Below are 27,314 nucleotides of genomic sequence, written 5' to 3'. Positions count from 1 at the left end.
CATTTGGTAAGACGTCACACCTGCTGGATTCATTAGTTGTGCGATTTATAATATTTGATGTATTCAAGTTATTCTCATAGTTTCCTTTCAAAAATTCTTGGTGGTTTTTCTCAACATTTAGTGGTAACGAACTTCTCATGTTAAACTCAAATAACGATTTGAAGCTTGTGAGTTCTTTTGGAACATAATACTCATTCCAATAGCTATCTAAGCTGACATTAGGGTATGAAATCAATTTCTCAATATAGTAATTCTCCTGTATGTATTTAGTCACTAGATCGATTTGGGAATCAATTTCTGTAATTTCACTTTTCAATCTCAGAATTGTGTCATTCAAAAACATAATTATTTTGCTATGAACTTCGCTTCTAAAACTGCTATTGCTTGTTTTTATAGTTAGGTTGGAAAATAATGAAGCCGTATCATCAAAATCATACACTTTAGTGTGTTTTGGAGTTTTAAGTGACAATGAGTTTGCCGTTTTCAAAACTTCGCCAGTGGTAGAGATAGTTAAATTACTTAAGATTTCAATAATTCTCTGGTTTATTTTATCCATATCTGCCAATTCTTCATCACTAAAATAACTTATTGGTGGATATTTTAAATTCTCCCAATAAAGAATATTCTTAAAGTTCCACCAGTAATTATACGAGATCTTGTTTGTTATCACAGAATTAGAATTATTGATATTTATTTTCTTATCCCTTATATTAAGAAAATCAAGATAGTAGTTGTTGTGCAAAAAGTAGTCATTGGTTAAATCCCAAAGATAAATTTTCCTACCTAGTTTTTCAAATGTATAATTTCCTAAAAACAAATTAATTGTGTCCTGTCTTGTAGAATCAATAAATGAATTAGAATAAAATCTTTTAACACCTTCAATTAAATCGTTTTTCTTTGAAGACCATTGATTGATTTTTCTATAAGTTTCCATTGTATTCACCAAATTTGACCCACCGTATTGTAGAGCAATGACATTTCCATGATCATGATAAATGCTCGTTAACAAATTCACAGCATCAGAATCATATTCCAAGTACACATTTTCAATAATACCTAAGGATTTCAATTGATAACCCAAAGCCTTTTTAGCAATTACAAATTGAGCAGCGTTTGTCCTATCCAAACAATCAACACAATTTGTTCTACAAATTCCAACTTGGATGTTATCATGTTCTTTTTTATCTAGCTTGTAGCCATTTTGAAAAAATCCAGTTTGCTTCAAAACTTTATCTGAATATTTTTCTAAAAACTCTAGCACATTCTGCCCATGATCATCAACTTTTGATGCCTTTGACATATCCCAAGCAACATAATCAATTTTATATTCATCTGATAAATCTTTGTTTAAGAAATCAATGCAAGACTCAAACTCATCGCCCAATTTTGATTCTCTAGGCATTTTCTCTTTTTGCTTTATAAGATTTAATATTAGTACTTTGGGACCATATCTTTTAAATAGATCGTCAAAATGCAAAGCTGAAGATGTATAATATGGATCAACAAATTTCATTGTAATTGGGGGTTTTGCAATTTTATTTAGATTTGTCTTAGTGGAGATAATGTCCTGTGACCAGTACAATGGAATACTGCCTCGATGTTGGACAAATGATGTATAGTTTGGGTTCATATAAAATCCCTTGGAGTTATCATTGAATGAGGTGGTTAACATATTTGAAACAATTTGTTCTGTTTCAATTTCATTGGCAACATGGCCTTTATCATTCACACCTCTTTTGAGAAATCTTGCACCCGCAAAGTGATGAGATCTTCGAGCAATTATTGTGACATAGTGTCTTTTATTTAAAATTGAGATATTTGACTGATTGAAAAACCCATAAATAATAGGTTGAAACCAATCAAAAGTGCGATTATATATTTTTATAATTGGTTTTAGAAGCGAAGCATTCCATACAAACATTTCGTTATATTGACCCATAAAATCATCTTCATTATCATTATCATTGGTATTGTTGGTTTGAGATTTATTTGTATTGTTGGGATTATTTTTAGTATTGTTGAGATTATTTTTATTGTCGTTTTCGGTATTTCCTGTTTGATTTATATCATTAGAAACGTGATTTTGATTGCTATTAAGATTCGAAGTAGAACTAGATAAAATCAAATTTTTATTGATATTTGATGCCGAAACGATATGCTTAAATTTAAGTCGATCAATGAAATTTTCTAGTTCTTGATCGTTTATATTATTGTTGATATTATTATTTATATTTTTGTCATTGTTGTATTCAAAATCATAGTTGTAGTAATTAAAATCATCAAATTCATAATTGTATTGATAGTTAAAGGTATCATTAAAATTATAATTAAAATTATAGTTGAAGGCCTTTAATTTTTCGTTTATAAAATTGTGCTGTAAAGTATTAGTCAAGTCATACGTATAACTGAAATAAAAATTTGAATTTAAATTGAAATTTTTGAAAATTTGTAAAAATTTTATTTCGTCTTCAAATGTTTTTTTATCCTCATTGTTATCAAATTTTGATTTTAAAAACAAATTTTTTTCCGAGGAAACCAAGGGAATTAATTCAGTATTGTCGATTTTATAAATAAAATGACCTCCTAAAACACCAATTTTTGATCTTTCAGTGATTACGTGGAGATAGTAATTTTTGGTAAACTTGATAAACCCAAGTAAACCATAACCAGATAATTTTTTAATTAAAAACCCCTTTTTTTTGGGAGCATTAGGACCTAAATTATCCGCTGATTTGGAATTAGAAGCTGAGTTTCTTCTATTTTGAGTTGAATTTGAATTTGTTGAATGGTTATCATCAATAAAATCGGAAGTGAAATCCGGATAATTGTGTACATTCATATTAGAATCAGCATTTGAATGATTACTTTTAATTGGATTTATATTATTGAAATCGTTTTTATTATTCGAGTCCGTAAATAAACCATCATTGTCTTTATTCTCTTTATTATTATTCTCTTTATTATTCTCTTTATTGTTATTATTATTATTGCTATCGTTTTTATTACTATTGTTTTGATTGTTATCCTTATTAGCATCCTTATTGGTGTTATTGTTATTATTATTGTTATAAATATTAAAAGTGTCATCATTAAAATTCATAAAATAATTTGAGTTATTATCATTTTCTTCCAATGAGGATAAAATTTGAATCATTTGTTTTCGAGTAAAAAAATAGTTACTCTCCATTATATTGAGTTCATCAATTGGGCCAGTTAAATCGATTTCTAAGATTCTAAACATTGTTTCTCTATTATTACTTCCAATAATGAAAAACTTGTCATTTGTTTCGTAAATTGTGAATTTTTGTAGTAATATTTTTCTTGACTTGAAATTTATTGGAAACGCCACATTTTGCTGTTTGAAATTAAATTGGTTTTGATTCATGTTTTGATTCATGTTTTGATTCTGGTTTTGGTTCTGATTTGAGTTTGGGTTCTGGTTGGAGTATATAGTCTGGTATTCATTTTGGTACTGATTCAAGTCGCTAATTGAAGTCAAGGTGTTATTGAAAAAGCCATACTGGTTTGAGAACTGATTTTGGTTATGTTGAAAGCTCAAATTGTAATTTGAAGACCTTAAATCTGAATTTATCGACATCAAGAGAAGCAACTAATAGAATAAAATAAACTATAAGAAACTGTCTACTTCGCAAGCAGCATTAATGAAGTTGAGTTCGAATCAAGAAGTACGATGAGAGCTAGCAATTGGTAATAGTTTATCAGTGGTGATTCCAGTTATATTGTCGTTTCGTTTGATGTTGTATTTGATGTTGTGTTTGATGTTGGTTTGAGGACAAAAGGTTGACGGCCGGTTCCACTAGGACGGGTCAAATGCTTTATATCGTAATAATATGCAACATGACGCCAGACCTGCGTTTACAGAAGATGATCAAATTGCTTTATAAGTGCTACAAGAGATAGAAAGAACGAAAAAACAGAGGGTGATTAGAGAAATAATCTAAAACAAAAACAACAGAGGCCAGAAAACAGCAAAAAAAGGGAGTACCACCAGAAACAAGAAATTGAGTGTATTTAAATCAAAAAACAGCGAAGGGCAAGATTGAACAACAAAAAAAAAAGAATATAGTGTCAATGTTCTAAACAGAGTGTCTACCAGTCATGGTGCAACTCATCAACTAAGTTTTATTTAATTTGTAAAGGTGATATATAGAGCGTGAAGAATACCTGGGAACCAAACAAAACAACAAAGAAGAACATTGATCAACAAGTCCCTGCCGCAATCTCTTTGCAAATAAACAGATAATGGGGGCAACAATATTGCTATAGAAAACTGGTTAGTATAATGGATTGGTTTGAGCAAGAGAGACCCGGCAGATTCGCATTACCAGCTGTGCTGTACATACCCAAGACAATAGAAATAACTTTGGATGAATCCATGGTGAAGATAGCTTTATTTCAATAAGAGCTTTTGTTTATGATGAGCACGAAATAGATCCAGCTGAAGAGAAAAGAAGTGCAGGAAGAAAAATAAGACTCAACCTCCCAAGCTTAAATAGGAGATGGATATGCAAACGCTTTTCTCTCTCACCGATGCGAAAATTCCGAAGGAGCTGGTCGGAACCACAAAGGGAAACCTTTCAGCGGTTTCTGTTGTTCGTTTTCCGTTGGCTGCAACGGAATAGGCCACGGCAAAACTGTTTCCGTCGACTCAAATCCTGCAGCTGTGCGCGTGATAATGCTTTACACTCAACCGGTCTGAATATCTTCTTTCAACTGGATACACCTGACCCAAAAGTGTCTTCCGAGGGCTGTTTTTCAACAATTTGACTTTTGGTATTCTGAGTATTTGGCTGCTAACTGATGATTGAATTCATGTTTGATAGAGAAGACCACACATTAACCTCGTATTGCTCACAAATCTCTGATTATATTATACTAAACAACTCTTCAAACGACCAGCACACTAAGTAAATATCTGTTTATAATACTTTAAAATGGGATTGACTGGATATGCCTCACTCTTGGGTCTACTCACTATTGGTGGATATATGTTATTTACTGGTTCTGGTGAACAGTTTAATTTTGGAAAGTTTTTAGAATCAGTTTCACCATATATGTGGGCCAACTTGGGTATAACAGCATGTATAGGGTTCTCTGTGATCGGTGCAGCTTGGGGTATATTTATAACAGGATCAACCATAATTGGTGCTGGTGTAAAATGCCCCAGAATTACAACAAAAAATTTAATATCCATTATCTTTTGTGAGGTTGTTGCCATATACGGTTTAATCATGGCAATTGTTTACACTTCTAAATTAACAAGCGTTAGTGAATCGGAAATTTACACAAAGGAAAATTTGTATACTGGATTTGCCTTATTTTGGGGAGGAATCACAGTTGGGTTAAGTAATCTTTTATGCGGTATCTGTGTTGGAATCACTGGTTCAAATGCTGCAATTGCAGATGCTTCCGACAGTGCATTATTCGTCAAAATTTTAGTTATTGAAATTTTCGGCAGTGTTCTTGGATTGTTTGGTTTAATTGTTGGTTTATTAATGGGTGGTAAAGCTCAAGAGTTTTCCTAGTTTAATTTTATTATATCAAAAAAAAAAAATAAAAATAAAAATAATATAATAATAAAACATAATAATAATAATGAAAATAAAAATTACTTTTAAATTCGAACCAAGGTAAGATTTATTTATTCTCAGATTTCCCTATTATAACTAATATTTCATTACCAATTGATCAATCTATTAATTCGTAAACATATTATTCTGCCAGCTCATTAATTTATCGTTTAAATAATTCTTTATTCTCTAATTTTAGGGTTATGAACATAGTTATACTCTATTACAATGTTACTTTTATATCGGTTTTCTTACAAAATTATAATATCACAGTAGTCTACTCACTTTTAATAAAAACTGTAACTTATTTTTATTTTCATTTTCATTATCCCTCTTCAATTGTTCTCATCCGAAATAGATGAACAATAAACGAGCATGCATAATTCATTTCAAATATGCAACGAAAATTGGTAATGGTAGAAGTTGATTTCTGTAGTAATCGAGCCTCCAGAAAAAGATCTGGTGCTGTTCTTTATCGTAAAAAGAATAACTTTTCCAAGCCAGGTTCTAAATAATGATAAAACAAACAAGAGTATATTTGCTGAGTATTAAGCAGTTCATTTATTCTCGTTCTTCACCTTATTAGCCTTCTCATCAACAATATAATAAGAAAGAGAACTATTACAATGGATCCATAATGCATACACACTTAACACCATGTAAGTACCATCATTGTGTTTATAGTCACCAACACGGGTTCTATTCAACTGAACGTACTTAGATGTGGCTAAACGCGCTACAACAAAGGCCCGTAGCTGTGGACATTCAATTTGCGCTTAAGTCAAGATCTTTAAGACCCAGTTTTGACAGTGTTTAAAGAAATCAATTATTCTCTTTTAACATCAGCACAAATCGTGTGATTACCCTGTGTTTCTTTGTAGGATAAAGTGCACCTACAATTTATGGGGTTATGTGGTTCAAGACTAAGGAAAATTATTCTCCTACAAACCCATATTTTATCCAGAATGGTTCAATACTCTAATGGCAATGTTGGCTAAAATATTTGAATCCGACTTGAATTCTTATTATCACAAACTTATCGCTTTATATATATATACCACTTAATATCTTGGGTGTATTTTGTTTTTCCGCAAATAAGTTATTATATTTACTGTATTTCAATAGGTTATGAGAAGCTTTTTTTCTCCTATAAAATATTTCTTATTTCTATTCATACTCGTAGCATTAGTCTATCATTTGTTTTACAATCAAGGTTCAAATAAGGAATTAGAAATAATGGCTCGATCAAATCATGTAATTGTTGTTGGGACTGGTTTAGCTGGTTTAACTGCCACTTATGAATTGCTACAAAAAAAGGTTTCTGTTACATTACTAGAGAAAACAAATCAGTTTGGTGGTAATTCAATAAAGGCTTCATCAGGTATCAATGGCGTTAAAACCTATCAACAAACCACCTTACACAATATCAACGATGATTCAATCGATTCTTTTATCAACGATTCAATCAAATCTGCCAAATCATTAGCAAATAAAGACTTGATCAATATATTGGCATCAAATTCTAAAAATGCAGTTGACTGGCTATCTAAAGATTTGAAGATTGAATTAAATTATGTTGCTCAATTGGGTGGCCATTCACATCCAAGAACTCATAGAGGCTCAAATCTACCTCCTGGATTTGCAATAATCTCTGCTTTAAAGAAATATCTTGAAAATTTTGATTCAATAAACTCAAACCATAATTTAAACATATTAAAAAATTCAAAAGTGATTGAGCTAATTAAGGAGTCCAATTCGAATTTAAACACAAACACAAATACAAATAAAATCATTGGCTTGAAATACCTAGATTTAAATTCTAATAAAATCAACTCGATTTACGGACCAGTGATTTTGGCTACTGGTGGATTTTCGGCAGATTTCGACTCAGAAGATTCCTTATTGAAACAATATAGAAAGGATCTATTATCTTTGCCCTCAACCAACAGTGCTCAAACAACAGGCGATGGACAAAAATTAGCTTTGAAAGTTGGTGCAAAATTAATCCATATGGATCAGGTTCAAATTCATCCCACAGGTTTTATTGACATCCAAGATCCTTTAAATAAATGGAAAATTCTTGCCGCTGAGGCCTTGAGGGGTGTAGGCGGATTGCTATTTAATACTCAAGGCGATAGATTTGGCAATGAGCTATTAACAAGAGATAAAGTCACAGAATCAATTTTCAAAAACTTTGAACAAATAGGAATCAACCAAGAAACTGATAAAAAAGTTTTAATAATTTTAAATGAATCATCGTATAATAAAATGAAAATGAATTTTGATTTTTACATCAAAAGAGGTTTGCTATTTAAATCGTCTATAAGAGAATTAAATAAACAATTAGGATTTTCAAAAGAAAATAATAAGATTTTGAAGAATTTAATTCAAGTTAATAAATATATAAATGGGATTGAAGAGGATGAATTTGGTAGAACAGTTTTCAGTGATGAACCATTTGATTTATCTCAAGAATTGGATTCTAGTATTTATTATGGATATTTAACGCCAGTTGTTCATTTTACAATGGGGGGTATCAAAATCGATTCAAATGCAAGGGTCTTGACAGAAGATTCAAACAATCATGAAGTTGTGTTGAAGGGATTATATGCCATTGGAGAAGTTAGTGGTGGAGTTCATGGAGCCAATAGATTGGGTGGATCATCACTTTTAGAATGTGTTGTGTTTGGAAAAGTGGCAGCTCGAAGTGTTAGCGAATATATAAAATAAATCTAATGTACATTTATTAATAAGAGAATATACAATATACAAAGTAAATCACGGATTATTTTTTTCTTCTGAAACTTGTTTTGGTTTTTTTACTGTTATTCTTTTTATCATTTGAATTTGATTTTCTCTTTTTGTCCAAGGAGGCCTTTTTTTGAGCATCAGTTTTAGGAATGACTTTGAAAAAGGTATCTAATCTGCCTTGAACGCCAGTTTTTAAAGATTTTTTCAATTTTTCAGCACCATTTTTGATACGATCTTCAGCAAAACCATTTTCTTTACACATGTAGTCAACCAAGCCAGATAGATCAGGTTCTTCCCATTTTAGATTAATTTCATCTGAATTTATAACTTCTGGATTTAAAAATAGTTCTCTTGCTTGTTTATAAATCCAATTATCAGGTATTATGTATTTTTTGGATAGTTTTTCATCCTTTTTAATAAATTCTATGATATTGTCCAAGTTTTGATGTTTTTTGATTAATTTGAAAGCAGTTACCGGACCAATACCTCGTATTGTTTCACAATAATCACAGCCTAGTAGTATACATAAATCGATAAAGCTTTCTCTTGTCAAGCCTAGATCGGATATAGCAACACCAGCGTTAACTTCGTCAATAGGGATCTTTCTTGCTTCGCTGTATGTCAAATGTCTTAATAGATAAGTCGGTTGGTAACATAGAGTATCCATATCTTCACTGGCAGCAGCATATACTTTTCCGTCTCTAGCTAAAGTAGCACATTGGGCTTCAGCTTCACATGGGGCATTTATGAAGGGAATTCCCATTAACTTGAGTAATTTTTTGGCTTCTTCATTTTGCTCTCTTGTAGCTCTAACGGTTCTCTTTTCAAATTTTTTGATTTCTTCCATGGTACCTGTGTCTTTTATTTGTTCGCCCATTTTGATTGCCTCATCTCTTCTGGTCTTTCTCTTCTCTAGTTCGCCAGCTTTCAAGTCTGGTGGTTTCCCATCAAACACATAAACAGGCTTGATACCATTTTCAACCATTCGAATTGTTCTGTAAAAGAAGCCAGATAAATGAGAAGTGGTGTTTCCATCCTGGTTCATCAACTGCTGACCATCAGCCTGTCTGACAGCTATAAGATATTGGTAGAGACACATGGACGCGTCGATTGCCACTTTTCGACCAAAGAAGTTCTTGATCTCAGACGACCTGATGGCCTCTGGAGCATTGTCAGAAATAAGTCGATTGAGGCCTTTAATTCCCATTTCTTTCTGTCAACTGTCGATGAGTGCTCTTCAGTGATTTCTTTTCGCGTCGCTCCAAAATACACCTCTTCAAGGTCCAGTGTTGTGGATGAACAAATCCAAAATCCAAAACCTGAATAGCAAAAAACGACACCAGCAGGACTCGAACCTGCGCGGAAAATCCCAAAAGATGCCTTGAAGTGAATTCAAGTCTTTCGCCTTAACCGCTCGGCCATAGTGCCTGGGAAATATCCTTTGGAAATATCTTATTTATCACATCCATTTGTACTGTGTGTTTCGACAAAACTGTCTTGCGAGAACGGGCAGTGTATCTTCTGTGATTGGCCAGCGCTGCCATAGCCTCTTGCTTATCTCATTGCTGTGATGTGGAAGCGATGGAAGTGGTTGAACAACTACAGCTCGGACTGCATGGAGCTGCCGGCACCCGCGTTTCACCCTTCCTGTGCTTCCGGTGCTGTTTCTTCTGGCTGTGCTTCCTCAACAGCGGGCGCCCCCGGAACTGACTCAGCCGTTCCCAATGCTCGAATAACCGTCCTTCAGCTGTCTTTTCTCATGTCAGTCTCAGTAGCTGCTTTTTAAGTTGCTCTTTCTGTGTATTGTTTTGTATCCCAGATCATATTATCTTATTTATGTTGAAGCAAAGCTAACAAACTTAATCAGAATTGCTGATCCCAGCTTTTTTTTCAAACAGACTCCAGTTTTTCTGTTATTTTTTTTTTGTTTTTCGTTCTTCATTTTTTTTGCTTTATGGTTTTTTTTTTGTCTTCTCAAATCTATTTTAATCTTTGTTGTGTTATACAAAATAAACATAAGATTCGAATTATCAATTACTTCCATTATTTTCAGCAGCTAGAACTCAACAATTTTGATTTAGAATTGATTCAGCATTGATTCAACTTTGATCCAATGATTCAATTTTATTTGCACTTTTATTTGAAATATTTTTATAGTTTAGACATTGGATTTTCCTTTTTTTTTCTTTCTTATTATTTCATCCTCCTCTTTAAAAATGTTATTCTAGACTTGTAGTGAATTTAAAAACTTAAACTCCCATAATTATTGAATAATCTCATTTTTTAAGTCATGTAGTTTGCCCTTTATTTTTATTTGACTATCAATTCATACATATATAAACCCTTTGATTTAATCTAATCTAATTTACTTTACATTTGATTTATACCAATTCAATTCATTTCACATATATAGCACCATTTTCTTTTAATTATTTTAATCTTTATAATAACTATAATTTGTCATTCTTCTTATTGTTCACACTATCAATTTATAATTAATTTATAATTAATAATGCACTTTAGAAAATCTTCCAGTTCCTCAGAAAAATCTTACAGAAAAAGTATCACAATAACTAAAAATGATGAAAAAAAATTAAAAATTAGAACTTTAAATGACTTGAATGATCCAATTTTATCTGCTGTCCATGAAGATCAACCTTTCGAACAAGCTATTGATAATTTCAAAAACATTGATACGTTAAAACTCTCTCTAGATAGACTAGCCGCTGAGGGAAATTTAAAGGATGTCTTTGGCAACATTATCACCAAACCTGATATATCAAACCCCACAAGATCAAGAAACGAAAGACCTTTGGATACAATAAAAGGCTTTGAATACTCCATTTATGGTGATCCTTATATCAAAGAAAACTTGGAGACTCCACTCTATGGCTGGAACGTGAGGCCAACTTTCAATTACCCAAATTTCCAAAATCAAAACCCTTATTCAACTACTCCCAAAACAAAACCCTATAGTAATGAAAATAATGATAATTATGATAACGATTATAATTATGAAAATAATGATATTAATAACACTTCTTATAACCAATCTCAACGCCAATCTAATCCAATCAACTTGAACAGTACCAATGATAAAAATGACAAAATGGAAAAGGATCAACCTGTCTATAAACCACCAATAGCTAAATCAAATGGCTCAAAACTAAATCATAATCTCAAGAAAAAGAAGAAAAGATTCAGCTTTTTTAGAAGATCGAGTAAATTAAACAAATAATCAATAATTTTTAGTCATTATCAACCACCATCACCCATTATTCACGAATCAATGACTAATCACTATTTCTATCCGTAATTGTTCTATTACCTTTACAGAAACATTCATATACTTGGACACTGCTCACATTCGTTTTCAATTTCAATTTCAATTTCAATTTCAATTTCATTTTATTTTCTTTTATATTATTCTCTTATGTTATTTCCTTTTATATTATCACTATTCCCATTTTTTCGTTTTTTTATTATAATACCACCAATTGAAGTATTAACCATCAGTTTTACTTTTTTTCTTTTCTTTTGCTTCTTTATTATCATGAATTCTTTTCTTTATATCTAGATTACCAACTATAATAGTACGTTTCGATAACAATGTACTTCTTTCTCACTGTATATGATTTTTCACGAAATGAACAGCTCTGCAATATCCAGCTTCAGTGCTTTGATCCTATTGGCCAGCCGTTCTAACATCGAGAAGAGCTCGCTTTCAAACAATTTTCTCTCTCAAAACAAAGGAATCCAAAATACAATTCGCAGTAAATGAACTCGAAGGTATAAGATATACAACGTTTCAACCACTACAGAAAAAGCGTCTTCTCAAATAAATCGAAACCACAAAGCAAAATTTCTTTCTCGTTGAATGTCCTCAATTCTCTGGTTTTGGTGGAATAACAAAAAAGTAATCACAAATGGACTCACTGTTGTTTTTGCTTCTCAATGGCTTTGTCTTTGCTGATTTTGCTGCTCATTTTGGCTGATTTGTGTTTCAATCAAACAAAAATATATGCTACCAATTGATCCTGGATAAAATTTGCATTTACATTATATATATATATATATATATATATATATTAAAGCTGTTTCTTCTGAATTATAAAGAGATTAAATCGTTAAGTCAAATCAATATAAATATTACTATTGCTATCACTTTTACCACTACCACCAATATCAATATCGTCATCGTTATTATTATTATCTCTGTAATTATAATACTTATAAGTTATTGCCAATATGAAATTCTATCTAGCTAAGATTATTATGCCTATTTTATGTTTAACTAATTTTGTCTTTTGTTTGGAAATTCAACAAAAGCTACATGAAATCAACAAAATCCCCTACTCATCATCCCAAGGTTTTAAATATAATCCTACCAATGCAAATGCAAATGATAGATTGAACATAGATGAAGGTTCAAGAGGTCAATTGGATTTCAATCGGTTATCAACTTATGATAACGATAACTCTAAAGATGCTGACAGTCCATCGAAATCCTCTTCTTCCCCTTCTTTCTCTTCTTCAACTCCCAAGCCAGTTGAAAACTCGAAAATCATTTTAGAAAATCCAATCCAAGGGAAAATTAAAAACTCAAATAACTATGCAAATCCCACATATGGCGGTTCTCAAAATGATATCAAAATTCCTGAAGAATATGAAAAGGAAAACTCAAAAGAAATTTGTCTTAAAGAGGTTCATTATATCAAACACCAAGGTGATCTTAATAATTTATCAACACAATGTCAGATTATTGAAGGTTCAATCATAATTAACGATTTCGAAGATCCGATCTTAGATTTTGGAGTAATTAATACTATTTCAGGTGATTTAAAAATATCAAATGTAAGCAATTTGGTTAGGGTTATTGCTCCACATTTAAATACAATTAAAAGATCATTTCTATTATATGAATTAACTTCATTGACATCAGTTTCATTTCCCAATTTAAAATCGGTTGATACCATCAACTGGAAAATTCTACCCATATTAAGTACCATAAGCTTTGACTCGGGTATCGATTACATTAGAAATATTATTATATCAGATACATCTCTAGTTGGTTTTAACTTGAAAGATAATGTTAAAGAGTTAAATATTTTAAATATCAATAATAACAGGTTCTTAGAAAGCATTACAACCAATGTGAAATATATTACAGAAGAATTGGCTATAAGTGCTAATGCAAGAAACGTTATGGCATATTTTCCACGATTACAATGGGCTAACAATATTACAATCAGAGATACAATGTCCATCGATATTTCAAACATTGAATCAGTTAATGCTTCAGTTGGGTTTATTGAAAATAATTTTCAAAGTTTAAAGGTTCCTAAATTAAAGAATGTTGGAGGAACATTAAGTATCATTGAAAATTTTAACTTAAATGATGCTGAGTTCCCTTCAGTTGTCGATATTGGTGGTGGATTGATGATTGTGAACAACACTGGGATTTCAAAGATTAATTTTTTCCCAAAATTAAGCACAATTGGCGGTGCAATTCAATTTTTTGGTAACTTTAAAGATGCATCATTGAACAAATTAAAATTGGTCAAAGGTAGCGCAATCATCAAAAGTAACTCAAACCAATTTGATTGCACAAAATGGGTGGGAGTCGAAGAAAACACATCGGTCATTAGAGGTGGTAGAATTGACTGCACTGCTGGTAGTAAAAACGAGGTTTTAGATTATGATTACCAAAACATCAAAGGGACATTGAAGAAAACAGAAAACTACTTGGATGGTGAAAAAAGCAATCAGAAAACAGCCACAGACTCGATTAAGGAAAACAAGAACGATGGAGGTTCTGGTTTGCTACACAATGGTGTTATTTCCATGGCAGTTCTCAGTACAGTGAACTTCCTTTTCATCTTCTTATGATGGTCCACCAAGAATAGTCGATACAAGCCAATATGCCAATGATTTAGTTCATCAAGTTGATTTCTTTTTAGTTGGGGGCATTTAATACCATTTACCCTTTTACCAATACATAGAATTTCGCAATATCTGCCTGTGTTATCTCCGGAAATATTTTCTTTTTCTACGAGAAACTCTATGTAAATGAGAAGCAAATTTCGTTTTTTTCTGTTTAAAATAACGAAAATAGCTGTTGTTTCTCACTAAAGCAGGGATTTTTCATATCATAGTGTATACAATGACACGTGTATCCGAAATCCTCCCTTAGTTTACGGGGGTAGACATTGCCTTTTTGGCAAAATTCAGCAGTATAAAATCTTTCATTATCTGTTTCTTTAAGCCCTCATAAAAAAACTAGCTTGCTTTTCAAATCATACAATCATTATCACTAGATCTATCGTTAGATTTATCAATAAAATTTCTTTCTTTCAGTTATAGACATCAATTTCTGATACCAGCTTCAAGAGAAACATTTACCATCTGCCCTACTACCAATTTCTCACATCTATTTAAAATGAGTATGACCCAGACTCAGGAAAAGAAACCAGGTAATCTTCTTACAAGCAATGATATTTTCTTATTCATTCCCAATCTAATTGGCTATTCAAGAGTCTTTTCTGCTATATTATCTTTGTTTTTAATGAAAAACCATCCTATATACTGCACAATTGTTTACTCCATTTCCTGTTTATTAGATGCTGGCGATGGGTTTGCCGCAAGGAAATACAATCAAACCTCAAGATTTGGCGCTGTCCTCGATATGGTTACTGACAGATGTACAACTTCTGCCTTGATTTGTTATCTATGTAACGCATTGCCTCAGTTTATGATATTCTTTCAATTGTTAACTTCATTAGATTTGGCTTCTCATTACATGCATATGTATGCTACGGTAATTAGTGGTGGTTCTTCTCACAAGAATATTACAAAGGAAAGTAGTTGGTTATTAAATTTGTACTATACAAATAAAAAAGTTCTTTTCACTGCCTGTTTATTTAACGAATTGTTTTATTTGGCCTTATACCTAAGAGAATTTGATCATTTACCAACTATTTTTAACGTCAAATGTGCCACTATATTAGTTTTCATAACTTTACCTTTATTCATATTTAAGCAATTTACAAACATAGTTCAATTGAAAAGAGCTGCTGTTTTATTGGCTGACATTGATTGTGATGAGAGAAACAGTATTAAATCCTCATAAGTGTACTATCAACTAACTAACTAGTCAACTTAACTAATTTACTACCAACTATCAATTATAATTTAATGAGTACTAAATTGAAATTTCAATTTTTCCTCTTCTGTCATTAACACATTCAATAACATTAACAACATTATTATGTTTTTTTTAATTTTTTTTCTCGCACACTGTATAATTTTTCTTGCTCAGTTTCTCTATAATAATACCATCTAATTTTAATTGTCAATTCATCTAATAATTTTCTCATAACATTTCCAGCACCGGATCTTCTAAACCATCCGACCCAGTCGTATGGTAGCTCCGATATCTGCAACATGCACATGTGAATGCACAGGATAACACATCCAAGCATGTAATCCCATATGCCTGGTTTTTCAATGCACCGCTATTTCATTCCTAATATAGTAAATCCGGCCTCTTATCACCTGCTTTACTTTCCTATTCCGGTTACCATCCTAAAGGCTTCCAAATTTTGCCCACTTTTTGTTCTTTATCTTTTTGATTCACTTAGAAGACAGTTGAATTTTTGCGATATAAGCTGGATATAGTTTGGATATATTTTTTATTTCTCTATTTTTTTTATCTCTTTCTTTGGTTTTGAAAGTTTTTTGCAACAAAAATCAAAAGAATAACAAGAGAAAGATAATGTCTGATCAAACTCCACAAATCAGAGAAGCTTTTGTTAGAAATGCTGTCGAGTTTCTTAAAAATCCCCAAATTGCTGCTGCTTCATTAAATAAGAAAATAGAATTTTTGCAATCTAAAGAGTTGACAGATGATGAAATAGAAGAAGCATTAAGAAGAATTAAAGATCAAAATGATCCAAATCTTTCAACTACTGAAAGTATTCAAAATGACCAAAATGTTCAAAATATTTCGTCGAATGAATCCACAAGATCAACTGCAACATCAGTACCCACTCAACCAAATCCACCAAATAACAGTAACTCTTCCAACAATATTGCTCCTAGCCAGACTCAGACTGCGTATCAAAATCAGAATGCCAATAATCCCAACTATATTTCCAATCAAAACCCTAATTTGAATCGAAATTTAAATCGAAATTTAAACCAGAATGATAATGCTTTTAACAGCAGCTATTATCAAAACTTACCACCACCACTACCCGAAAGAGACTGGAAAGATTATTTTATAATGGGAACAACAACTATTGGTTTATGCTACGGATTATATAAAGTGTTTAATAAAGTACTAATCCCGTCAATATTACCGCAAAGGAAAAGTGATATTGAGGTTGACAAGGAATTGATTTCTGAAGAATTTAATAGAATTGAAAATTTATTGAAAAAAATTGAAACCGATTCAAACTTGTTGAAAAAAAACGATGAATTAAAATCAAATGAAATCGATAAAACTTTACTAGATATTCAATCTTTAACCATTAATTCAAAGGAAAAGTCAAATAAAATTGACGATGATTTAAAATTAATCAAATTAGAAATTGATGATATTAAAAATAATTTGAAAAATTCTTTTGATAAAAATAAACTCTTGATTAATTCAGAATTATCTGATATTCATAAAGAATTATCCTCATTGAAAAAACTAATAATTTCAAGAAATGTTAATAACAATAATAATAACAATAATAATACCAATAATCAAAATAGCAATATTTATAACAATGGATATAATAATAACAACTCAAATGGAAATAGTAATAGCAACCTGATAGCCTCTTATTCAAATGGGGGATTAAATAGAACCCTTTCTTCAATTCCATCTGTATCTCAAGTTTTGAGCAAAAATAAAATCAAACCTATTTTAAATGGCTCAAGTGACAGTATAAGTTCTAATCTTACTTCTGCTACTATCCCAAATATCAATACCGGCAATAGTAATAATATTAGCAATAATAATAGTAACAATAATGAAATATCATCTACAGTTGCAACTACTAATAAAAATCCAGAAAAATCGAATATCCCTGAATGGCAGAAAATAAAAAATTAGCATAAATATATATAACTGAATTATTTCACTAATTAATTAATTATTTTTTCATTTTATTCAATAAAAATTTTAAAAAATAGAAAGTTTCAATCTAGGAATTAATTACCTATTTATCCATTTAATTATAGGATATCATAATATCATGAAATTTGAACTCATTTATATTATATAAAATATCAACTGGATTATTATAGTTACTACTATATTCAATGTTATACTCATCATCAAAACTATTATTGTTATCATCAACTTTATAATTCTTGCAATATCTATTAAAATCCCTTTTATTATTTAGTAAGATTAAATTGTTATTAATATTTGAATCCAGTTGATTTAAAACCAACAAAGTCTTTTGATAACTTGAATTTGAATCTAAATTTGTTGTTATATTCAAACTAACCAACAAATATTTTAAACCGTTTAAATAAAACGTCAAACCTCTAAACGGATCAATCTTATAATAATTATTATTTGACAGTTGATTTAAACTTGGAATTTTAAATTTATATGAGGGGTTGATTAAATATTTTTTTTGATTAATATTAAATCTCCATTTCAAATTATTAATATTTGAGATGTCAAGTGAGTGATTTGTATTAATTTGTAAAAAAAAATTATTTTCTCCTTTATTAAAATTTCTGATTATATGTTTATTTTTCTTATTAAAGAAGCAATCCGAGTATCTTATTGAGTAATTTCTTTCCAAGAATGTAATGGATATGGGAGTGTAATAATATATTATATTGTTATTTCTATTACCGCCATGATTTTTATTAAAATTAAGAGAACGTTTTGTAATTCTTTCATGTTCAGGAATTATATATGTAAATGAGTTTTCTGTGATTTCATTAGCAAAAAAATTGTCCTGATCGGATAAACCCAGGCAAAAGCCAATGCTTAAGTTGACCACCAAGCATATAAGCAATATCAAACAGTAATTTGTTTTCATTATTAGCAAATTTACTTGAAAGTAATGACAAGTAGTGAGAATGGCTATTTGGTTCCTCTTCAACCTTCCTACAACTCTCCAGCCCATTTTTGACATGCAAACTCATGAAAGAGCCCAGTAAAACAGAAACCACAAAACAAAAACTTCAAATCAATCACAGTTGTATTTCGTGAAATCTGATGTTTTTAATGCCTTTTTGCTTTTGTTTTTGATGTTTCTGGTGCTTTTGGTGCTTTTGCTTCCAGTACCCAAAACGGAAACACCCAGAAAACCGGTCTTGAACATCACATGATTTTTCAATTTTTTTATTTTTATTTTTATTTTTTTTTCGCTGAATTTTTCCTGTGGATCATTTCCAAGAGAACTGGAAGAAGAGCAGAATAGTGAACAATGGCAACAGCAATGGTCAACAAGGGTATAAAGCGTTCTTATAATGGCAATGCGGTGGATTCCAAAAAAAAGCAGACTTTGAAAGGCTCCAAATACACAAAGCTACAAGGAAATAATGCTCGAAGTAAGAAAGTGGTCTCAGTTTCTCAAGTAAAGAAAAGCGTTTTGAAAGAGAGCAAAAAGAAAATTCAATCAGAAAGTGAAAGTGAAAGCAAAAGTGAGGATGAGAATGAAAGTGATGATCAAAGTATGAAAAGTGATAGCGAAGATGAATTAGATACTCTTGATGTTGATAATGGAAAATTTGCGGGTAAAAAAATCAATGACGACAAAGAAATCGAAGAAGAAGAAGAAGAAGAAGAAGAAGAAGAAGAAGAAGAAGAAGAAGAAGAAGAAGATGATGATGATGATGATGATGATAATGGTGATGATGAAAGCGAAGAGGAAGAACCAGAGAAAAAAAAACCTAAGAAAGATGATAGTGAAAACTCCAGTTCCAGCAATGCTGCTGCAAGATTAGAACAAAAAAAATTATTGAACGAAAGAAAACTTAAACGTAAGTCTGGTGTTGAAATTCAAAAAATTAAGATAATTTGGGAAAAACTAAGAAGCACATCATTGAATAAAGAACTTAAAAAAAAATATTCTGAAGAAATATGGAATTTGTCAAAAGATTGTCTTGAAGATTTAATTTTAAAGCATGATGCATCCAGAATAATCCAAACATTGATCAAGTATTCTTCAAAGGACCAAATTTTAGAAATTGTTAATGAGTTATCGAATTCCAACAAGAAAAATAAGGATAGTCATAATTTTTTTTACAAGTTGTCCACAAATACTTATGGGAAATATTTGTTGATCAAATTATTGCATTATGGTTCAAGAGATTCTAATCAAATTATAATTGATAATTTGTATGGAAGTTTTAAAAAATTAATCAAGCATAAAGAAGGTGCATATGTATTGGAGGATATTTATGTTTTGTATTCAAATTCATTGCAAAAGAGACAAATATTAAGGGAGTTTTATGGGAATCAATTTTCTATATTAGCATTTAATAAGAAAGAAGATTTAAAGACAATTGAAACAATTGAAGAAATTTGTTTTGAAAACGAAGATAAAAGAATATTGATATCTAAAAATTTATTTAAAATAATTAGTTCTGCTATCGATAAGGGTTCTACTGGATTTCAAATTGTACATGGGATTATATTAGAGTATCTTAAGATTGCAAATCAAAAAGAGATTGAGGAATTATTAGAGATTGTTAATGATCAAATAGCCGAGTTGATTCATACTAGAGAAGGATGTGAGTCGTGTAAAATCTTGATTTCACATAGTAATAATAAAAATAAAAAGAAAATTATTAAGAATCTTAAATCACACTTTAAGAAATTGATAACAAATGAATATGGATATTTAATTGGGATTTTAATATTTTGTACGGTTGATGATACAAATTTAATTTGTAAAAATTTAGTCAATAAAGACAATATTGATAAAGATGTTTTGCTTGATAAGAATGGCAGAAAATCATTATTGTATTTAATTTGCAATGGATTCAATTCAAGATATTTTCCACCATCGTTTAAAAAGGAATTGGATAAGTATATTAAAATATCTAAGGAAGAGTTGAAAAACAGTAAAAAACCCCAGGAATCGATTCGGAAAGAGATTTTCAAAAAAATTGAATTGAGATTATATGAGATAATTTACAATGATTTTGAACTAATCTTCAATGAAAATATTGGTATCCAATTGATATCCGAGTTAATCTTATCGCCAATAAAGAGTGATGGTAAGGATGTCAAAGAGGCAAAAGATCAGTTGATTGATTCAATTTTACTAAAATTTTCGGATAACTTGGACTTTGTTAAGGAAAATAAATTTTCGGTGCGTTTTTTAAAACTATTGATTAGTGGTGGACACTTTAATTTCAAAGAGAAGAAAATCGAGAAAATCAAGGAGTTTGATAATATTGAATTTTGCAGAAAATTCATAGAAAAAGTTATTTTTAGCAACGACAAAAGTTTGGTCAATTGGATCAAGTCTGACGGCAGTTTTGTAGTGTTATCGCTCTATGAAAATTTGGTTGGAAACAAGCTGGCTCGAAGCAATGAGTTGATGGAAGATTTCTTGCAGAGTGTTGAGGGATTGAAGAAAGAGATCAAGAAGATCAGCGAGTCAGATAGTAAAAATAAAGGAGCACAATCGCTATATAAATTGTTGAAATAGAATAGTATGAAAGATAATTGAAACAAACAATGCATATTCCGAACACTTTGATCACGAACAGCTGTTTGTACCTGTACCGTGAACGGCGGACGTAAGACGCACACGAACAACAAAGTTTCGGCGCACGGCTATCTCCGTACCAAGCCGCAGGTCCAGATAAAAGTCTGTGCTAAAAGGACAAGCATATACCTGCAGCTTTACCCTGACTTGACTACTACATTTCTGAGACACAACGCTGGGTCCTGCGCTGCTTCCCAAATACGAGGCTCTCCAGCTGTTGGTGGTGCACGCGACCCGAATCAGCTGCGTGTGCTGCCAAAAAAAGACTGGAGCAAAGGTCTGACGCCTCCTCCAACCAACGGCGCAGATCTTCAAAATAATGCCAGCTCCTTCTTCGAAAAAAAAACCAACATAGCTGTTAAAGTGAGTTGTGGAAGAGCAGTCATTTTTTCTCTAGATCCCTTTTCTCGAATATATAAGTTCATTGGCTTGTCGTCTATTTGGCCAACTCAGATCAATGTTTATTCTCTTTGATCTGTTGTTCTTATATTTTCATCTCATCTATTTCCTTGCGGTTTCTCTTTCGTCCACTTCTCAGCTATTTATAATGCCCATTTCTCCAAAGAAGGGTTCATCACCACCCTCTCTGCCTTTTGAAAATGAATATGACTCCAGATCCTCTTCAAGCTCTAAATTAAATGTTGCTGCTCCGAATCCTGATCCAAAACCAATCGACAGTAACTATCTCTTTGCTGCTCCCGATCCACAATCCTCTGTGTTAAATGTTGGATGGGGCCTAGGAGACTCCTCTGATCCCAGTGTTCGCAGCTTTGACTCCAGTGAAGATCTGGACAGTTCTACTGCAACTGTTTTAGAAGTTGCACAATTTACCAAAAAACAGAATTCTTCAAATTTGTCTTCGCAACAGGCTTTATATCAGCTTCCCAATATAAGTTCAAATGGTATCAAACCTCCTATCTTTATGGAAAATTCTAAACTGCAAAACTCTTCTAGTTCAACTAAACTAAAACCCTTTACTACTGACGATAACAACTACAATGAGCCTCAAAAGGATCTATTTAGTTCTAAAAATTCATTTGTTACCCTTGATAAATCATCTTCTAAAGCTGATATTAAAACTCAAGATTCTTCTAGCCGTAGTTCTTTTAATGAGTTTGAAAAATTTGAAACATTTGAAACATTTGATATCCCCCTTAGAGGCAGCTTAAAAGGTACTAATCTCATTTTTGAGAAAATCATATCTTCAACAAATTGGGAATCATTTTGGAATATACCTTCCGAGTACACTCAATCAATTGAGCCCTCAGTTATTTCACAACAATCTATCATCTTTGATCTAATCAAATATCAGTGCTCTGTTTTTAATCTTCTCGATCAATTCCAAGCTGCAAGCAACGACTTGTTGTATTTAGTCAATACAAAACATTCCCAATTCTCAAATACTTTTTTTTACCCTTATAAAATTAACAACTTTTATGAAGATTTCTTTGTTCCATTTTTAAAACTCTCAATCTTTTATTCCAAAGAACTAATAACTCCCCTATTGAATATCATAATCCAAAAACAAGCTTTTAATGAAATATTCATTAATATCGAAGAAATAATTCCCATTTTCCTTAATTTTTTTTTATTTTCCACTTCCTATTGGTCAGAATTCATTTCAACTTATTCGAAATTTGAAATGTTTTATAAAATTTTGGATAAAATAAATAACCAAATCAAAGATAACTCAAAAAACACAGATTTTGAAAAAAAATCAATCATCATTAATAATGACAATAATAATACCAACAACAACAATAATAACAATAACAATAACAATAACAATAACAATAACAATAACAATAACAATAACAGTAATAATAATAATAATAATAACATTTTAGATGCAACTACTTTTTTCAAAAACTTTGATAAGTGGAAACAAACCTTACAAGAAAAAAATGTCATATCAGAAGCTGATTTCAATACTATATTTATCAATTACCGTTCTTTCATTTTCAATACTTTATGTATCTTTAATAGTATTGAATATCCTAAATCATTTCAAACCTATAACAACCAAAACAATAATCTTTTTATTGACTTTATCAAGATTAAAAGTCTATTAACATCTTTAAATGAATTTATCATGAAAAGTAGAGAAAGAAATTTTGATAATTTAGTAAGACAAAATTTAAAATTTGAAAAACTTTATAATGGCAATGTCAATACAAATTCTTCAAATTTAATACTTAAATCTTTTTCTGTTGGTAATAAAAGTAATTCTAAAAAAGGAAGAATCAAAAACAAATCAAATCTTTGGGTTTTTTTTCTTTTTCAAAATTGCTTAATTATATCCATTTTCAAAACCAATGGTTTTTTATTTATCGTTCAAGACATAATCCCAATGGATTATTTAATCATTAAGATTCCTGATTCGAATTCTTTTATAAACGATTCTACTTTAGCCGGAGAACCTGGAAAAATTATTGCAATTACCAATTTATCAAAACAAAACTCAACTAATTATTATTTTATTAAAAATTCATCAAAAGATTTACTTGCACCATTTAAAAAAGTTAAATCGGAGTATATGAACTCTAAATCTAAAGATGAAATTTTTACATTAAATCCATTGGTAATTTTGAAAAATAATAGACAAATTCAATTAAAAAAAATTCTATCAGGAAAATTAAATAATACTGAAAAACATCTCAACGGTCATAAGGGTATTAACTTGTATGATTATAATTTAATATCAAGTGTTATCAGTCATCCCAAAAATCTTAAAAATGAGTTATTAGAAACAAATATCGGAAAAGTTTTTTGTAGAGTTTGTATTAAATACAACAATACCGATTATTTGTTATTTGGAACATCAACTGGAATTTATACTAAACTTCAAAAAAGCTACCCCAGGATTGCTGATTTTAAAGACGTTAAACAAATAGAATACTTGGAAGTATTTGATCTCTTAGTAATTTTAACCGAAAATAAACTCAAATACTGTTATATTAATCAATTTTTCCATCATTTTCTAAAAGGTGGTGACCAGAATGAAAATATAGATTTTTTTAGATTACTCTCTGTTCAAAGTGTTTTATCATTTAAACTAGGTGTTTGTAATGGAAATTTAATTGTATTTTTAATGTATAATAGCTTTTCAAAAAGTCAAGGAGGAACCAATCACATAATTGGTGTGATGGGTGAAAATCCAGAATCCAAAAAGAAAAGTGAATTTAATAGTTTTTCTGGGAATAGAAACACTTTTATTGTGGGATATCAACATCAAAATAATAATAAAAAAGACTTGGTTTCCGTATTACACGATATTAAAGAATTGGTTTTGCCAGGGGTCTGTTATGGATTAACTGTTTTTGAAGATTATAGGTTTGTTATTCAGTTAGATAATGGATTTGAATTATTAAAATTAACGTCAAACGATGACAAAACTATTATTCCAACAAATTTCAATAAATTCAATAACATTTATAACAATAATATTAATATTAATAATAATACTATCAATAGTATTGATAATTTTAGATTTGATCAAGTGAATTTTGTTAATGCAATTACTCTTTTAATATTTAATTATGAAGAATTGGTTTTGGTTTATGAATCGTTTGCAATTATTTGTGATAGATATGGAAATAATATTGATAATTTAGTGAATTTTTTTAACATTAAATGCACAAAAGCTGAAATTTTTGAAAATTATTTAATAATATTTTCCAGTTCTATAATAGAAATTTATGACATCAATAATAATTTTGGGAAGGAGCCACCGAAGCAAATCTTTTACGGAGACAGTATCAGTTTAATTGATGATAATTCGTATAACAATAAGAATATTCAATTTTGTGCAAGTAAATATGAAAGTTCATCGAATGATATGATACTATTTGAGCTCGCTCCAAAAGAACAAAAAACAAAAGGTAATTGATGCTTTTGAACAAAATTTCTGGTAAGCCTATGTCTTTATTTATGTAGTTTTATAGTTTGAATTCAAATTCTGATTTATTAGATTAGTATTGTAGAAGTAAAAGCATTGAAAAAAAAAGAAAAAAAAGAAAATAGATATTAAAAATTAAACACATCCATATAAAATGGAATGAACTGTATAGAATTTTGTAAAACCAAAAAAAGACAAAATGTAAATTATTATTATTATTATTAATTTAAAGAGAATACTATAATTGCCAGATTATTATTAGACAGGTGGTAGAGTGTGAATTAGTATGTTGATTTATCAAACATTGTTAGAGTTGCATTTGGCTTATCGTCAAATGGTTCGTCGTTATGTTTGCCTTTAGCATATTTAATGTAGTATTTATCACCAAAGTAGTCCATTTCACTTAAGATACGATCTAGATCAGATTTTGTTAGAGAGCTTGATACACAGAAACGAACTCTTGAGGCGATGATGGGGGTAGCAGGATAACTGACAATAACAACAGCTATACCTCTTTTGTATAGAGATCTTGTTATAGCAGGCATTTTATTTGGGATATATAATAGAAGGGGGATAATGGGAGAGTCGTCCATTCCATAGACAATGAAGCCTAGTTTTCTTAGACCGAAACGCAAGTATCTTGAATTGAAGGCAATTCTTCGTAGTCTTTCTTCACCTTCGCCTGGGTTAATTTCGCCGGTGATTGTTTTCAAGGAGGAAATGATTTGGGCTAAAATAGGTGAAGCAATTGATTCAGCATAGGAACAAGTCATTATATCGATTCTTAATCTATCGATGATGTGTTTATCAGCAGCAATGTAACCGCCGGTAGCACCAAATGATTTGGTTAAGGTACCCATGAGGATGTCGACATCATTTGGGTTGACATTAAAATAATCACAAACGCCTCTACCTTTGGGGCCTATGGCGCCTATAGAATGAGCTTCATCAACAAATAAGTATAGCTTGTATTTTTTCTTCAAGTTGATTAGTTGGGGCAAATTACACATTGTCCCTTCCATTGAGTATATACCTTCGACGACGATTAAGATTTTTTTCCATGGTCTGTGAATCTTTGGTTGGCCTTGGGAGATTTGTTCTCTGATGATGTTTTCTAGATCTTTCATGTCGTTGTGTTTAAATGTTTTGACAGTTGCACCAGATAACCTTACACCGAATCTAATGGAGGCGTGGTTTAGTTCATCGGATAGAACGAGACAGTTTGGGTTTAGTAGAGAGGTGAAGAGGTTGGCGTTGGTGGCATAACCCATTGAGAAGAGGATTGCATCTTCTTTGCCCACGAAATCAGCAACAATGGCTTCACATTTTTGGTGTAGATCAGTTGAACCAATTTGGTTTCTTGGACCGCCAGAGCCTGTGCCATAGGCGTTGAGAGCCTCTAGGGAGAAGTCAGTGCATTGGCCTTGAGATTGGGCAAAGCCTAGGTAGTTGTAAGAAGATAGGTTTAAGCAGGTTGTGGTTTCGTTTGTATATTGGAAAGTTTTATTGTAGTTTGAGGAGTATCTATCGATGCAGGTTATGTATCGACCAGGCACACCGACGGTTGGTCTGGAGAAGCCATCATCGATTCTTGTTTTCAATCTTCTAACGTAGAAACTTTCGAATTTGGAGTAGTAGGGAGCATGGCCATCTTTTTCTAGGACGTCAGAGAAATCGTTTGGAGTTAGGAGAATACCAAAGAAATCTTTAAAATGACCAATTATGATCAAGATTAGATAGTTTAAGTAGGTTAAAAAAGTTGTCAAGTAGGGGGGTTCTTCTATTGGAGGGCTTTCAAAGGCAATCAGATTGTCGTATTGGGACAAGTATAAAAACTCGTCAGATTCTAGAGGACCGTATTCCTTATCGACTTTTTGTTGGTGAGATAGGTCTTTGTTGATTTCGATGTTAGGTATTTCATCAGTGAGCATCATTTTGAGACGGCAGAAGATTAGTTAAAGAGAGAATGGAAAGGAAGATGAGGGAAACGAAAGGAAAAAAAAGGAAAAAAAAGGGGGCAGTACTGGAAAGCAGGACTGGAGGTCGACAAGGACAGAATACGAATACTAGTGGAATTAGAAGGAGGATAAGACGAGAATAAAACAAGAATAAGAACGATGATTGTATTGTTAATGGTGTTGTGTGATGAAAAATGAATATAATAACGTACACAAGAAGTGAATGGAAGGAGCGGAAGTTGCCCGGCGAGAGTTTAAAGTGTAAGGAGAGGAAGAGGAAGAGGAAGATAAGAGGAACCTAAGAAACCGAAGAAGAAAAGAGAAATAAAGGCATAGATAGAGTAGATTACAACGTATATAATATAGTATAGAGAGGTAG

The 27,314-nt window shown here is 31.1% G+C and overlaps 16 protein-coding genes and 1 non-coding gene across 17 annotated transcripts; 10 read left to right on the top strand and 7 right to left on the bottom strand.

The window, feature by feature from the left end:
* Positions 1–124: 124 nt before the first annotated feature.
* Positions 125–3,328, bottom strand: FIG4 (phosphatidylinositol-3,5-bisphosphate 5-phosphatase; the record flags this gene model as incomplete). Its single annotated transcript, XM_020189599.1, has 4 exons — positions 125–297; positions 586–2,052; positions 2,407–2,745; positions 3,181–3,328. Coding segments are annotated over 4 exons (2,127 nt in total), but the record flags the coding sequence as incomplete, so codon positions are not given.
* A 705-nt stretch (positions 3,329–4,033) lies between these two features.
* On the bottom strand, positions 4,034–4,871 carry ASCRUDRAFT_154647 (YqaE/Pmp3 family membrane protein). The gene is made up of 2 exons (XM_020189330.1): positions 4,365–4,871; positions 4,034–4,281 (listed from the first exon to the last, which is right to left on the bottom strand). Exons 1-2 carry the CDS (start codon positions 4,396–4,398, stop codon positions 4,148–4,150), a joined length of 168 nt encoding a protein of 55 aa, XP_020046818.1. The 5' UTR covers positions 4,399–4,871; the 3' UTR covers positions 4,034–4,147.
* On the top strand, positions 4,075–4,871 carry ASCRUDRAFT_154657 (uncharacterized protein). The gene has a single exon (XM_020189331.1). The coding sequence runs from the start codon at positions 4,552–4,554 to the stop codon at positions 4,786–4,788; it is 237 nt and encodes a 78-aa protein (XP_020046819.1). The 5' UTR covers positions 4,075–4,551; the 3' UTR covers positions 4,789–4,871.
* Positions 4,872–4,955: 84 nt separating this feature from the next.
* Positions 4,956–5,546, top strand: VMA16 (H(+)-transporting V0 sector ATPase subunit c''; the record flags this gene model as incomplete). The annotated part of the gene is made up of 1 exon (XM_020194620.1): positions 4,956–5,546. The coding sequence occupies one exon, from the start codon at positions 4,956–4,958 to the stop codon at positions 5,544–5,546; it is 591 nt and encodes a 196-aa protein (XP_020046817.1).
* A 989-nt stretch (positions 5,547–6,535) lies between these two features.
* Positions 6,536–8,693, top strand: ASCRUDRAFT_76483 (Flavocytochrome c; the record flags this gene model as incomplete). The annotated part of the gene is made up of 1 exon (XM_020193487.1): positions 6,536–8,693. A coding segment is annotated over exon 1 (1,489 nt), but the record flags the coding sequence as incomplete, so codon positions are not given.
* On the bottom strand, positions 8,377–9,549 carry RAD27 (multifunctional nuclease RAD27; the record flags this gene model as incomplete). Its single annotated transcript, XM_020194619.1, has 1 exon — positions 8,377–9,549. One exon carries the CDS (start codon positions 9,547–9,549, stop codon positions 8,377–8,379), a length of 1,173 nt encoding a protein of 390 aa, XP_020046815.1.
* Positions 9,550–9,676: 127 nt separating this feature from the next.
* On the bottom strand, positions 9,677–9,770 carry ASCRUDRAFT_t98. Its single transcript has one exon. It is a non-coding gene; the product is annotated as a tRNA-Ser (tRNA).
* Positions 9,771–9,921: 151 nt separating this feature from the next.
* On the top strand, positions 9,922–10,290 carry ASCRUDRAFT_76482 (uncharacterized protein). Its single transcript, XM_020193486.1, has one exon. The coding sequence runs from the start codon at positions 9,958–9,960 to the stop codon at positions 10,126–10,128; it is 171 nt and encodes a 56-aa protein (XP_020046814.1). The 5' UTR covers positions 9,922–9,957; the 3' UTR covers positions 10,129–10,290.
* A 582-nt stretch (positions 10,291–10,872) lies between these two features.
* On the top strand, positions 10,873–11,256 carry ASCRUDRAFT_19092 (DUF2406 domain-containing protein; the record flags this gene model as incomplete). Its single annotated transcript, XM_020189570.1, has 1 exon — positions 10,873–11,256. A coding segment is annotated over one exon (384 nt), but the record flags the coding sequence as incomplete, so codon positions are not given.
* A 1,688-nt stretch (positions 11,257–12,944) lies between these two features.
* ASCRUDRAFT_21058 (uncharacterized protein) lies at positions 12,945–14,033 on the top strand (the record flags this gene model as incomplete). Its single annotated transcript, XM_020189667.1, has 1 exon — positions 12,945–14,033. A coding segment is annotated over one exon (1,089 nt), but the record flags the coding sequence as incomplete, so codon positions are not given.
* Positions 14,034–14,492: 459 nt separating this feature from the next.
* On the top strand, positions 14,493–15,907 carry PIS1 (CDP-diacylglycerol--inositol 3-phosphatidyltransferase). The gene has a single exon (XM_020193485.1). The coding sequence runs from the start codon at positions 14,782–14,784 to the stop codon at positions 15,469–15,471; it is 690 nt and encodes a 229-aa protein (XP_020046811.1). The 5' UTR covers positions 14,493–14,781; the 3' UTR covers positions 15,472–15,907.
* On the bottom strand, positions 15,540–15,943 carry ASCRUDRAFT_154624 (uncharacterized protein). The gene has a single exon (XM_020189329.1). The coding sequence runs from the start codon at positions 15,821–15,823 to the stop codon at positions 15,608–15,610; it is 216 nt and encodes a 71-aa protein (XP_020046810.1). The 5' UTR covers positions 15,824–15,943; the 3' UTR covers positions 15,540–15,607.
* PEX14 (Pex14p) lies at positions 15,942–17,540 on the top strand. Its single transcript, XM_020193484.1, has one exon. It carries the CDS (start codon positions 16,117–16,119, stop codon positions 17,443–17,445), a length of 1,329 nt encoding a protein of 442 aa, XP_020046809.1. The 5' UTR covers positions 15,942–16,116; the 3' UTR covers positions 17,446–17,540.
* A 23-nt stretch (positions 17,541–17,563) lies between these two features.
* Positions 17,564–18,394, bottom strand: ASCRUDRAFT_8714 (uncharacterized protein; the record flags this gene model as incomplete). Its single annotated transcript, XM_020194946.1, has 1 exon — positions 17,564–18,394. One exon carries the CDS (start codon positions 18,392–18,394, stop codon positions 17,564–17,566), a length of 831 nt encoding a protein of 276 aa, XP_020046808.1.
* A 639-nt stretch (positions 18,395–19,033) lies between these two features.
* PUF6 (Puf6p) lies at positions 19,034–21,019 on the top strand (the record flags this gene model as incomplete). Its single annotated transcript, XM_020190672.1, has 1 exon — positions 19,034–21,019. The coding sequence occupies one exon, from the start codon at positions 19,034–19,036 to the stop codon at positions 21,017–21,019; it is 1,986 nt and encodes a 661-aa protein (XP_020046807.1).
* A 132-nt stretch (positions 21,020–21,151) lies between these two features.
* Positions 21,152–25,113, top strand: ASCRUDRAFT_154556 (uncharacterized protein). The gene has a single exon (XM_020189328.1). The coding sequence runs from the start codon at positions 21,537–21,539 to the stop codon at positions 24,966–24,968; it is 3,432 nt and encodes a 1,143-aa protein (XP_020046806.1). The 5' UTR covers positions 21,152–21,536; the 3' UTR covers positions 24,969–25,113.
* Positions 25,114–27,290, bottom strand: LCB2 (serine C-palmitoyltransferase LCB2). The gene has a single exon (XM_020189327.1). The coding sequence runs from the start codon at positions 26,909–26,911 to the stop codon at positions 25,259–25,261; it is 1,653 nt and encodes a 550-aa protein (XP_020046805.1). The 5' UTR covers positions 26,912–27,290; the 3' UTR covers positions 25,114–25,258.
* Positions 27,291–27,314: the final 24 nt, after the last annotated feature.

This window comes from Ascoidea rubescens, assembly GCF_001661345.1.
Source record: "Ascoidea rubescens DSM 1968 unplaced genomic scaffold ASCRUscaffold_8, whole genome shotgun sequence".
NCBI lineage: Eukaryota > Fungi > Ascomycota > Saccharomycetes > Ascoideales > Ascoideaceae > Ascoidea > Ascoidea rubescens.
Note: the sequence above shows the minus strand (reverse complement) of the source record. Positions and strands in the feature narration are given on the sequence as shown.

Coding starts and splice junctions, on each gene's coding strand:
- ASCRUDRAFT_154647 (XM_020189330.1), bottom strand. CDS start 4,398: ATGGATTCATCCAAAGTTATTTCTATTGTCTTGG. Junction 4,282..4,364: donor AGTTATTTCTATTGTCTTGG/GTATGTACAGCA, acceptor AGTTTTCTATAG/CAATATTGTTGCCCCCATTA.
- ASCRUDRAFT_154657 (XM_020189331.1), top strand. CDS start 4,552: ATGCGAAAATTCCGAAGGAGCTGGTCGGAACCACAAAGGGAAACCTTT.
- ASCRUDRAFT_76482 (XM_020193486.1), top strand. CDS start 9,958: ATGGAGCTGCCGGCACCCGCGTTTCACCCTTCCTGTGCTTCCGGTGCT.
- PIS1 (XM_020193485.1), top strand. CDS start 14,782: ATGAGTATGACCCAGACTCAGGAAAAGAAACCAGGTAATCTTCTTACA.
- ASCRUDRAFT_154624 (XM_020189329.1), bottom strand. CDS start 15,823: ATGCTTGGATGTGTTATCCTGTGCATTCACATGTGCATGTTGCAGATA.
- PEX14 (XM_020193484.1), top strand. CDS start 16,117: ATGTCTGATCAAACTCCACAAATCAGAGAAGCTTTTGTTAGAAATGCT.
- ASCRUDRAFT_154556 (XM_020189328.1), top strand. CDS start 21,537: ATGTTTATTCTCTTTGATCTGTTGTTCTTATATTTTCATCTCATCTAT.
- LCB2 (XM_020189327.1), bottom strand. CDS start 26,911: ATGATGCTCACTGATGAAATACCTAACATCGAAATCAACAAAGACCTA.